Below are 13,408 nucleotides of genomic sequence, written 5' to 3' on the forward strand. Positions count from 1 at the left end.
TCAACTAATTTACTATAAAAGCAATGCTTGAAATTAACAGAATTATCAAAATTTGTTACAACAATAGTTGAAAAGGAACACGTTTATCTGTCAGCTGGGCTGACTGACAAGTGACAAGCACTGTCAATAATAGTGATGTACCATATTGGTATTGTTTGGTATTATCAATTGATACCAAATTAGTTAGCTAATCGATAACATATTTCATCGAGTTACAAGAGATGGACTGAAATGTTTTGATACATTTAGCTTATTACCAAACTGCGTCAGAAGATGGGATGTTTTTTTAATATTATTTTTACTTAATATGTAGCTGATTTATTGGGGTTTCCAGGCGTATCTCACAAATCGGTTCGGTCATTTCTGTCAACTAACCAAACTACTGCAACAGCGCTTGATCGCTTATAAAGAATGTCGAAGTCGTACTAAAGTAAGGTGTACGGATGCAATATGGTTAAGTTCAACATAGTGAGTGTTATTTATTGCTACAATCGTGAACCTACTTATGTTATGCGTAGTATAGCCCGACCAGGAACATAAAAACCCTCGCCATGTTGCGGAAAACTAATGGTACTAATTTCTTTTAATGGCAACAGTAACTGAAAACTTCATTGACATGTCACCTTGCATGTCAGTCTAGTGCTGTCAAAGTGTAAACAAACTTTATTTTAAATGTACGCAACTGATTTTGTTAATTAAATTGTTAAAATCTTTTTATAGTCGTGAAAGAAAAGTGGTTCACAATGTGTTAAAGTATTTGTCGAAGAAAAATACTAAGGGTTCGGACAATATTTTCATTGAATAATGTTTCCGACAAAGGTTGTCAAATTGACTGACATGTTTATCGTATAGTACAGTCCACTATGAAAAATAGCTGTGGTTTGTTTAAACTACCAATTTTTTTAAAATTTTTCACTTTCTAAGTGTTGAATTTTATGGAATTGGGAAAGAAGTACCGAGTTTGAAGCGTTCATGAGCAGACATTGCGGTTGAATATTCAAGTTTTGAATTTGATTATTGATGAATAATAAAATAAATCCTACTAGCTTGATTGATGGTTTCATTTATTTTATTTAAACCAGGTTACCTATAATAATATTTTTTCGTTAATTTATGAAAATATCAAATTAACCCGTAATCCTGAATCCTGATACATAAAGTTAGCCTATTAATTTAACACAGGTACGACTGTACTCAGTGTTGCACTATCAAATGCAATTGACGCGCCTCTATGCCAGGGTTTTTATGTTCCTGGTCAGGCTATACGTGTATACATCGATGATATTTTGTATGTAAATAATTTAAAACAAAACTCTTTTTTTCTCTTAACTCCAGAGATAGATTTCAGTGCGCTTCGGTTTTCACATTAGTATTAGTTAGGCCTGAGGAACAAAATGCACTATGGGTTGATTCTGGGCAACACTTGGTCAAGACCCTGGCACTATCCTTTAATCAGTTTTAATTTTTGCCTATGATGTAGACACACCTTTATAAGAATGCTATTCTTATACTAGTAAATAACGCCATCTATTAATATTATTTAACATTTTCTTTTCCTGTTTAGTCTATGATATTTGGTAAAACTTTTTTTAAAATAAAAAAATAAATGGTTTCGTCTATGACCAGACGGACGGGACGTTGTTCGGCCATATTTGTTATTGTGCTCAATGGGGATTTATTTAGTACATTTCGTTTGATTTTCAACTCCCAGTTTGTGATGTATTTTATTTCCTTGTATCTTTTATTTAAAATAATTTCTATAGCGACATAAATCGACTTATGTCTTTCATAGTTATGCTTATTTTATAATCGTGAAAACCCCCTGTGGTAATTCGCTGAAATTATCCAGCGAATTTTAATTATATAAATTTCGAATAAATTAATTAAAGTGGCGGGGGCATCAAATAATAATGGAAAAGGGGGCCGTCAAGCTGCCCCGGTCGACGTGGGGTCTCCACTGCTCGACTGGGAAGAGGGAGACCATTTCAGTTTCGAGGATTCAGAACGTTTCGAAGAAGATTCTTTGTGTAGCTGGAGTTCGGAACCTGAAAGTCTGTGCAACAATTGGCGAGGGTGGAGGAGACCAAACCTTCAGAACACATTTGTCCCGCGCTCAACGAAAAAAACCGTTCAAGGTAACACTCTCAGCTGATCCTTTGTTACAAACTGTGGAAATGTCTACGACGTCTTTATGTGTGCAATGTTATGCTTTAGACAAAAATAAACCGATTTTCTTTCATAATATCTAACTATCCTCTCATTTGCCTTGTACTTTCGTTGAAAGTTTGATGTCATGACCTATAGGTACATTGTACGTATTGTGTAGTGGTACAAAGAACAGGTGCTGTGAAGTCATTTACCTTTGAGTGGACTGAGCAGTTAATAATAATACCTTTGGTTTCAAATCCCTGCCAATAGCTGTAGCATTTTCTTTGTTGCTTGGGACAAGTTATTGTTGATATTTTTAATTCATTTTCACATAGAGAAAGTTAACAATCCTTTTGAACTTTCACAACTTTCACTATATTTTGGTTAAACTTTAATGTATGTAGATTTGTTTTTTGAATGTGTTAGTACTGTATCAGCTTTTGAGTTGATTATTTGAACTTAAATAATACACATTTTAATATTTATTCATTTATAATATTGTTGTGCTTATTTATCTTTACAATTATTATGTGTAGTGAGTTATTCTAATACAATAATATTATGAAGTTCACAGTGTTAAGTTTTTTTCTAATGCAAAGTTTAGGACAGTCTTGAGAATTAATGTACTATGTACATTCAAATACCTGAATAAAATGTCAATTATTGTAGAATCAACTCACAAATACTGCATTATTGAAAATTTAATTAAAGAAAATTGAATTTTAATAGAGAATTTTTAAGGTCAACAAAGTTAAAATAAGACAACCAATAGCAATAATGTTTTCAGATAAATCATCAGTATCCACTCTCAGCGAATTAGCAGCCAAATGCGTTGCCTGTCACATTCCGTTTGAACTGGTAGAGCATGTTTATCCACCGGTGCCCGAGCAACTACAACTTCAAATTGCGTTCTGGAGTTTCCCCGACAGCGAAGATGATATCCGGTTATACTCTTGCTTGGCGAATGGTTCTGCAGACGAGTTTCAGAGAGGAGAACATTTGTTTAGGGACAGAGCTGTCAAAGATGTCCTACAAATTGGTATGTGTTCAATACTTCAGTATATTTAATTTTATACACAAACAAATGTGCCATTAACAAATTTAATGCTGCTTCTTTTGTTTCTATGATAAAAGTACAGAAACTTCTAAGAAATAACTACTTTTTAGGTTTCCACTTATCTGCAACAGTTATTCTCACTGTGCCTAGAGCTCAGTTCAATGTGGCAGTGACGTTTGACCGGCAAAGAATATCATCATGTAATTGCACCTGCTCATCGACCGCACATTGGTGTTCGCACATAGTTGCAGTTTGTTTGTACAGGATACATTTAGTAAGTACATTAGTACATGAGAATAGTGAGTAATATCTTTCATGTATTTTATTGTGATTAATTTACAGGAAGCCTGAAATCATGCTGTGCGGGTAAATTGTATTATTAATGCAGTGATTCATATGACCTATTGCATAGTTTTGAGTAATAACTAATATGAGTACTGAGTAGTTTTTGATTAAGTAAGAAATAATTTAGCTAAACTGATTTTTTGTGTTTCTTTCCATCTAGCCAACACAAGTATGCCTCAGAGCGCCAGTTTCGGAATCATTGCAAAGACTACGAAGAGATCAGTTGCAGAAATTCGCACAATACCTCATATCGGAGTTGCCGCGGCAAGTCCTGCCGACGGCTCAGCGTATCCTCGACGAGTTGCTGTCCGCCCAACCAAACACTATAAACACCACGTGTGGAGCGCCTGATCCCACAGCGGGGGCGTCTGCCTACGAGTACACGTCATGGTTCTTGGATGAGAAGACTTTGCACAACAATATTAATAAGATATTAGTCAAGTTCTGTGTTCCAGCCCCTATAGTGTTTAGGTGAGGTTTCTTTGAGTATTTATTGAACTTTAACTTCTTTATTTCTTTTTTTTATTATGTATCTTTAGGGCTCTTTCAAATTAACGTTTTGACCAGGACGTAAGAATTGCGTTTGTAAATTGCTAAAAGTAGCACAAACGGTAACTGTAATATAATCCTTATTCCAATGTAGTTATCATTACGCGGTCCACGACAAACAGACGACTAACGGCCGGCTCACAAAGTCTTATTTGAAAGGGCCCTTTATCCTTCCAATACATTTTATGATCGTGATCTGTTAAGAACATCATTCATACTTTGTTATAACTATTTTCTCATATTTTTCATATCAAATACATTTTCAGCGATGTGAACTATCTAAGCACAAGCGCGCCTCCCGCGGCGGCAGAATGGTCATCGTTACTGAGACCGTTGCGAGGCCGCGAGCCCGAGGGCATGTGGAATCTGCTGTCCATCGTCAGGGAAATGTTCAGAAGGAACGATAGGAACGCAATACCGCTACTTGAGATAATCACGGAGGAGGTCATGGCGTGTGAACAGGTAAGATACAAAGTCTGATAATTGTAACTAAAACATTGTATTGCCTCTGTATTTATGATTTCGTCGCTCTGAACGCAAGAGTCTTGCCGTCATTATCTTATTTTTGTAGTTTTCTATTTATTTTCTTATAAGAAAGTTTAGGCTCACATCAACTTAGCCTCCTATGGTTGTAGCAAAAGCAGCTTGAGACGACAAAACAACGCAATTTGGAGAAGCAGTAACACACTCCAAAATAACTTAGTCATACATTAAATGGGAAAATAATTCCACTTATGCTATCTCTTAACACTAGAAAGGCCGCCGTCCCATTTTTGTCCCACTCGTGAGTTTGATCAGCTCTAACTTTTTTATTTTTCAACGAAAGTCCATGAAACTTTTTGACTTTTTCTGATTTATTGAATTTTATCATTTTTTAATGTTTTTGATAATATAACATTAATAGAAAAAAAATTAAANTTTGGTGGTACAGTACAAAAACAGCTCTGGTCGCATGGGGTGGCACTGGGGACAGCGGGGGCAACTCATCGGCTCAACACGCGTGTTCTTCGCTCTGTGACGAGGTAAGAAACATCTGCCTATCTCTCTCACACAGATCATAGTTTGGTGGTACAGCACAAAAGCAGCCGGGGGCAGCGGCGGTAGCTCATCAGCTCAAGACGCGTGTTCCTCTCTTTGTGATGAGGTAAGAAACATCTGCCTATCTCTCTCACACAGATCATAATTTGGTGGTACAGCACAAAAGCAGCTCTGATCGTATTGGGATTCAGCGGGGGCAACTCGTCAGCTCAACACGCGTGTTCTTCGCTCTGTGATGAGGTAAGAAACATCTGCCTATCTCTCTCAAACAGATCATAATTTATGGTTGTACAGCACAAAAGCAGCTGGGGGCAGCGGCGGTAGCTCATCACGCGTGCTTTTCACTCTGTGATGAGGTAAGAAACATCTGCCTATCTCTCTCAAACAGATCATAGTTTGGTGGTATAGCACTAAAGCAGCTGGGGGCAGCGGCGGTAGCTCATCAGCTCAAGACGCGTGTTCTTCGCTCTGTGATGAGGTAAGAAACACATGCCGATCTCTTTCCCGCAGATCATATGGTGGTACAGCACAAAAACAGCCGGAGGCAGCGGTGGTAAGGTAACTCATCAGCTCAACACGCGTGCTCTTCGCTGTGTGACGAGGTAAGAAACATCTGCCTATCTCTCTCAAACAGATCATATTTTATGGCGGTACAGCACAAAAACAGCCGGAGGCAGCCGTGGTAACTCATCAGCTCAACACGCGTGTTCTTCGCTCTGTGATGAGGTAAGAAACATCTGCCTATCTCTTTTACGCAGATCATAGTTTGGTGGTACAGCACAAAAGCAGCCGGGGGCAGCGGCGGTAACTTTTCAGCTCTACACGCGTGTTTTTCGCTTTGTGATTAGGTAAGAAACTTCATTGAGTTTTCTTTAACCCCAAATTTCAGCCTTTTATTTTTCACGACGCAATGCCGCAAACATCGAGTCTTTTTTCACAGTAGCAGTTTGCGTATCCACAATTATTTTCCAATTTTTACCTATTAGAAAATGGATATCTAGTTTAAATATCGGACTGGATCACTGGATCCAGTAGAGGGTCTTAACTTTTCAAGTTTGTATCAGTTGAGGTATTTATTTTGCTTTCTTCAACACTATACAGTCGACAATTTGGCTTTGAGTATAATTAACATTTATGAAAGTGAAAAAAGGAAATGTTTATCGATTTCGTGATAAATACCGTTCGTTCAGGTGCAAATTATAAAATGTTGATTATACAGGTGGTCGTGTTATGGCGTCTTGCTGCACTGAACCCGGCTCTGGCTCCGCACGAGAGAGACACCTTACACGAGCAATTCACGCAGTGGCACATGAAAGTTCTCGACAAAGTAAGTCAACTTTTGCTTTAATTTTAACGAACATGTATAAAAGTTTAGTTGTAGTTAAGTAGAACAACACGCAGTTATTTATTTTTCATGTTCATGTATTATTACGATTGCGATGGAAACATGAAAATTCCCGCTGAAAACCAGCTTCTCGGTATGACGTTTGTGTCATGTCGCGATTTTTGCTGAGCGGGCGCCTATTCAGCATATTAAGTTTTTATTTATTGTTTGTTATGTTTTTATGTTTTTTTTATGTACTTACTCTTGCCTTGTATACCTTAAATTATAATTATGGTGAATAAAGACATTCTTATTCTTATTCTAAAATAGGATGACAAAGCAGTTATATGGTGTCTCGGAGTTTGGCGATGTAGATTCGATAAACGAGCGGAATGTTTTTATGTTTATCTCATATCTTTTTTATGGTTTCATACGACAGTACGTTCGTTCGTTTGTTAACATTAAGTTCTGTATCGCCTGTCGGAACGGAACGGAAGCTAGAAAATAACTTGACTTGTATTTGCTTTGTTTCTATGGAAATATATCGAGACTACACGAAACGCCATGTACGAAAAAATAACTTAGTAAAAGTACCAACGAACTAGTAGATTAGTGACGTATCTTTTCCAAAACAGGTGGCGAAAAACCGCAACAACCACATGGGCAGTTCTTCGCATACGAGACACGCGTCGCGCGCCCATTCCCATCCTCCATACATCAACGGAATCAGCGAGAACGAAGTGTTTCCCGGATTCCACCCCGCTATGGAAGCTTGCTTCCTGGAATGGGACGACTATCAGATCCCGGGAGTGACTTACACTAAAGACTTGAACCCTCTGTATCACAGCCCCTTCACTATCTTTCGACATTCGGATAAGCAAAATGATGCGCATCAGGTCAGTATTTTTACAGAAATTTTATAATACGGTCTATTTGTTTCATGGTCATTGTTAAACAGACTCTGTTTACTATTAATTAAGGATCAATCAATGTTTTTTTGTAACCTAGTTCTAAAAAGCCCCAAAAAAGAGTACATAATACAGTCAAATTTAATTGTCTATTTATTACTTGCGGTGTAAAACGTGTATAGGTTAACTTTCACTATGTTCCTTGATTGGTATTTTGCATAACCATTTTAAATGTATTTTCTCTATTAAAAGTACATAGATGTATAATATTATTATCCAGCTGTACAAGCACATTATCGCTAGATATTTAAGATCTATTGTTACCTACTTTTAACATATATTTTAGGTGAACTCCTCAAAAGCAGTTTTGAACAATGAAATGTCCCTGAGCTACCGACTCACGAATCCTGACCCATCGATGCAAGGACACCGCACGCTGGTAAACAGGAACAGTAGAATCAACGTCGACCTGGCCATTCCAGGGCCTTCAAGTCAAGTAAGTTACTAAATCATCAATGATCATGACAAGAATATTTGGGTTTCTGTCACGCAAAACAGAAAAAAAAGTCTTTTACTGAGGTACATTTTATCTTTTGGTGAAAATAATGAGAGTTTTAAACTGTCTCTTGTTTTATTTTCTTAGGAAACTCCAAAATAGGTGGTTTACCTTTCTACAAACTTAAAAAAAATATGTTTTTTTTTAGCCTTGTGGCTCTGGAGAAGGACCAAGCGAACCGAATCGCGATTCAGGACCCAGTGATGGAAATCATTCGAGTGTTTCATCTGAAGGTAAATTAATACAGCATTACCTTTCCTCTATCTTTATCAATGTTATACCAGGCCTGTTCATCTCCGCCAGTTTGCATCGAAAACAAAACACGCGCGACTACCCCTCCTGAGATACCAAATCGACAGGACAATCACGAGCGAGTATTGACGTACGCACGTATTCTTCACCCATTTGCATTGTAAAGACAATAAACCATATGTAAAAACGGTGGTGCAATTAATACTCAACTGTATTTTTTAACTGCCTGAATAATATTAGAAACACAAAATATAATTCATGCTTATTCATGTATTTCCTCCGCCATTTTTCGCAGTTTGGCACCTCACGTCACACATCATTTTACCGAAGTCAGCCCTATGTCTTCGGCGCAGTACCGATCACTGACGTTTGTCAACAAAATGGTGCTCGACTCTTGAGACAAGCTAAATTACACCATATTGTTAACGACATTGAGCATACATTTTTTTAAAAACCTTCGCGAAGAAAATCTTCTGTACGAAGTACTTATTATTATTCTGTGGTTATACAAACTTAAGATTACAAATGCTAATGTAACTGTCACTGGACCAAATTTAATTTCGTAACTGTCGAGATAAGACAAAGACAATGCGAAAGATTAATCCAAAATACCGTGGATTTGAAGTAATGCAAAACATGTTCTAGGTTTCTGCGAAAACGAGGAAGAAATACTGCAGCAAAGCGGCGGCGACACCGATTCTCAGGAATCAAGTTCCCCGCCCGTGTCATCGGACGACGCCCAGCGAAGGGTGTCCAACGACGACTCGGTGTCTGACGACGAGTGTAATATCTACTTTTACGATTCCGCGGCCGCCAGGAGAGCGGTCGTTGGCGAAGGTTCCGGTGCTATGGTAATTTATTTGGAATTTTTTTTACCATTCAATCAACATGGGAAGCATTGGGGAAGGCCTATGTTCAGCAGTGGACGTCCTATGGCTGAAATGATAATGATGATGATGAATTTTTTTAATGTTGTGGTTTTACTAGCGTAATTTTTCCTGTATTTACGGGCGGACACGAATCCAACAAATCGGAGATGATTAAAATCGATCTTGCCATTCTTCGAGTTACAAATGGTCAACTAACCCGACCTTTCAGTTTCTTTTGTCTTCGTAATATTAAAAGAAATCTAAATAACATGTAGGCCTACGATGCGCGCCATGAAAGACGTTTATCGATTTTACGCGATGGATCCATTTGGCATCCACATTTGACCTCTAAAATCATCGATCAAATTTTATCACGGCGCGCATCGTAGCCCGGCTGGTATAGATATCATTTACAAGTTTGTCACCCTGTCTTGGTTACCTTAACTACACCGAAGCTGCAGTTATGGAAATTACACCTTAGATGGTTGGCAGTCCACAACAGTACGTTTCTCTAAAAACTTCCTGGCCCGTACAACCAAACTGTGGAATGGACTGTCGTCTGCGGTGTTTCCGGACGGATACGACCTGCAAGCTTTCAAGAGGAGAGCGTATCTTCACCTTAAATGCCGGCAACGCACCTGTAACGCCTCTGGGTCTGCGGGTGTCTATGGGCGACGGTAATCACTTACCATCAGGTGATCCGTCTGCTCGTTTGCCTCCTGTTACATAAAAAAAAAAAAATACCTGGACATTTTTAGTTTAGTTTAGTTTTAACCGCCTCTGTGGTCTAGTGGTAAGACCACCTGCTTCAGACGCAGAGGTCTCGGGTTCGATTCCCAGTGGGGGCAGATTTTTCTGTTCGGTTTGGTTGGTGGTAGGGCTTGTTCTAAGTCCGCCTGGCTAGCTACCACCATCTTACCTAAGTCTGTCGCCATAACAACAATGTTAACAGCNTGTCCACTCATATTTGCCTCTCATCCAGTACTTAAGTTTAAACTCTCTCTATTTCTCAGTATCAGCCGATTCCGACGTGTGTAAGTGCCCTGAAAAAGGCCTACACACTAATTACGAATTTGAATAAATATTTGCCTCTATGCCCCTCTCACACAGATCATAGTATGGTGGTACAGCACAAAAGCAGCATTGGTCGCGTGGGGAGGCACCGGGGGCGGCGGTAAACATGGCGGCAGCGGGGGCAACTCGTCAGCTCAACACGCGTGCTCTTCGCTCTGTGACGAGGTAAGAAACATCTGCCTATCTCTCTCACACAGATCATAGTTTGGTGGTACAGCACAAAAGCAGCTCTGATCGTATTGGGAAGCAGCGGGGGTAACTCGTCAGCTCAACACGCGTGCTCTTCGCTCTGTGACGAGGTAAGAAACATCAGCCTATCTCTCTCACACATCTTATGGTGGTACAGTACAAAAACAGCCGGAGGCAGCCGTGGTAACTCATCAGCTCAACACGCGTGCTCTTCGCTCTGTGACGAGGTAAGAAACATCTGCCTATCTCTCTCACACAGATCATAGTTTGGTGGTACAGCACAAAAGCAGCTCTGATCGTATTGGGAGGCAGCGGGGGCAACTCGTCAGCTCAACACGCGTGCTCTTCACTCTGTGATGAGGTAAGAAACATCTGCCTATCTCTCTCACACAGATCATAGTATGGTGGTACAGCACAAATCAGCATTGGTCGCGTGGGGAGGCACCGGGGGTGGCGGTAAACATGGCGGCAGCGGGGGCAACTCGTCAGCTCAACACGCGTGCTCTTCGCTCTGTGATGAGGTAAGAAACATCTGTCTATCTCTCTCAAACAGATCATAATATGGTGGTACAGCACAAAAGCAGCCTTGGTCGTATTGACGTATTGTGAGGCAGCGGGGGCAACTCAACAGCTCAACACGCGTGTTTCTCGCTTTGTGACGAGGTAAAAACATCTGCCTATCTCTTTCACGCAGATCATAGTTTGGTGGTATAGCACAGAATCAGCCGGGNGTTGTGTTCCGGCAGTTAGAGGTAAGATAGCCAGTTCCTCCGTGGTTGAGGATTCCGGGTGAAGCTCGCTTCCACCTTCGGCCTGATCATCACTTACCATCAGGTGAGATACAGGCCAAGAGCTTCCTCGTTGTGTATAAAAAAAAAACCTGGACATTACAATAATTTTTACTTCACTTCTAGGGTCCCGGCACAAGCGGCGCGGGTCCATCGTCTGGCGTCACGGGAGCTGGTAGCTGGGAATGCATGTGGGAGGTGTCGTTCGCCCGCGCCGAAGGATTGCAAGCCCATGGACATTTGAGAGAGGCTTGCGCTTTGGGCGCTAGGCTGGCGAGAGAGTTGTTGGCTAGGTAAGTTTTTATTCACTTGTCATCTGCTTTGCAATAAGGGAGGAGTTCGGAGTAAAGGACCAACTCCTTTACTCCGAACTCCTCCTATATAATCTTCTGATTATTTCATTGCGGGTGCATTATTCGTGTGCATTGTTCGTATAGGAAGGATATCGCTACGGCCGCTTAAAATGTGTTATAAACCGAACGGGGATTTGTAGAAGACAAAAGTCACAATCCCCATCCTCCATTTATGGAGCAAGTCAATGACGATATGTGGAGTCACCGAAATCCATATGGTTTTTATAAATTGAGAGTTGTATTCCTGCAGTAGAGCCGTATTTACTGTCTTGTCTCAGAAACCAAACCTGTTTTATGTAAACCTTCAGCTTTGAGAGGTGTGGTTGACCTGACAATGGTGATGATAGGTTGACTGACCTGTCTCTTAAACCGAGTGGTCTTTTCTGTGTAGGCATTCAGCGTTGGAAACCGTGGCATTCATCGGTTAATACTCCTGTCTCAAACAAACTTTAACAATTCTGTATATCTTCTTTAGGCCTCCAGCGTTGGGAGCAGTGGCTTCCATCCCACCTCACGACCCCAGAAAGCCTCGGCGACGTCATACGCCTTCACCGAGGCTCTGCGCCGCGAGTCACAGGCTGTCGTGCTTGGCGTCTGCCACATTGGCGAAGTGCGCTTTCCTTTGCACGGTAAGTTGGTTTTATATATTTTTTGCCTAAGATTTTTATATTTTACTCATATAAGAAAGGAGAGGGTCATACTCTTGCAGTGGAGACTAAATTACCTTATGATGTGAATCATTATTTTTAGTTTGGATTGGAAATCATCTAAATATATAAAAGGAGAAACTGAATGACTGACTGACATATCAACGCACAGCCTAAACGGCTAAACGTAGGCACTTGAAATTTGGAAGGGACGTAGCTTAGGTACCGTAGAGGTGCACTAAGAAAGGAATTCCCGAAATTCCCACGGGAACGGGAATTAGCGGGAAAATCCTTTTGTATGAAAAATCTAAAGCGCTTTAGTTAAACCCTTGAAAGGACAATGACCAAAAATGTATGGAGTTTGGTCCAAATGTCCACCACTAACGAGACCTATGTAGTAAAAAAGTCTACTAAATACTGATTCATTATAACCAAACCGCAATCAAAAATATGCTGTCAGTAAAAAGTTATGACTGTATGAAAAGTCATGATTTTTACCTTTTCATCCGAAAAATGTTCTTGATATCATTCTATCCATCGCACATTTTGGACTAATCTACGCATGTTATGTCATGTCGCATGTGGCGCGATGTACTAGTTGTGCCTACGACTTTGTACGAGTGAAAATAGTTTGATAATATTTCCCAATTTTACAACATTTGTCTTTACTGTTTGGTTGTAGAGTGATGTTATTAACCTAAAACCATCCTTGATAAATGGGCTATCCATAACAAAAAGATTTTTTCAAATCGGAACAGTAGTTCTTGATATTAGCGCGTAAACTACCACAATTTTTCATACGGTCATAACTTTTTACTGACAGCTTATTTTTTTTTCTTCCCATACTGAAAGTTAATTTCTATTTAATGGACTATAAGCCAATATAGGTCTCATTAGTGGTGGACATTTGGACCACTTTTGGTCATTGTCCTTTGGCATGCAGGTACCTTAGTAAACTTAAAGCTTAGTTACAACAGGATATTGCAAAATTCCCATGGGAAAAATTTTTTGTATGAAAAAATCTATACTGCGTAAGATACGGGGTAAAACGGGATCGACGCGTACGAAGTCGCGGGCGGCCGCTAGTGATTATATACAGTGTGAGTCACGTTAAAGTGTACATATGAAAATAGATGAAACTAGACCTATTTTTATCGAGAAAAAAGAGGTCAAAAAATTTTTGAGATTTTTTTTTTAATTTTTAAAGAATTTTTTTTCTTCAAATTACTTATTGTAAAGAAAACGTAATAACTTTTAAACTAAGCGGTATATCCTGATAAAATAAAAACAGTAATAATGCTAAATAACAGG

General features: G+C 39.6%; 1 protein-coding gene across 1 annotated transcript in view; it reads left to right on the top strand.

Annotated features, from left to right (window-relative positions):
• The first annotated feature begins 5,328 nt into the window (after window positions 1–5,328).
• The window catches only part of LOC114363809 (zinc finger SWIM domain-containing dorado), a 28,840-nt gene continuing 20,760 nt past the window's right edge, over window positions 5,329–13,408 (top strand). Inside the window, exons 1-8 of the mRNA XM_028319634.1 lie at window positions 5,329–5,377; window positions 6,357–6,464; window positions 7,097–7,357; window positions 7,716–7,865; window positions 8,074–8,158; window positions 8,823–9,028; window positions 11,224–11,390; window positions 11,926–12,079. Coding sequence (XP_028175435.1) covers window positions 6,447–6,464; window positions 7,097–7,357; window positions 7,716–7,865; window positions 8,074–8,158; window positions 8,823–9,028; window positions 11,224–11,390; window positions 11,926–12,079 — 1,041 coding nt within the window. The 5' untranslated portion in view covers window positions 5,329–5,377; window positions 6,357–6,446. The remainder of the gene's footprint in view (window positions 5,378–6,356; window positions 6,465–7,096; window positions 7,358–7,715; window positions 7,866–8,073; window positions 8,159–8,822; window positions 9,029–11,223; window positions 11,391–11,925; window positions 12,080–13,408) is intronic.

This window comes from Ostrinia furnacalis, unplaced genomic scaffold, assembly GCF_004193835.3.
Source record: "Ostrinia furnacalis isolate ACB-3 unplaced genomic scaffold, ASM419383v2 OfSCF7311, whole genome shotgun sequence".
NCBI classification, from domain to species: Eukaryota; Metazoa; Arthropoda; class Insecta; order Lepidoptera; family Crambidae; genus Ostrinia; species Ostrinia furnacalis.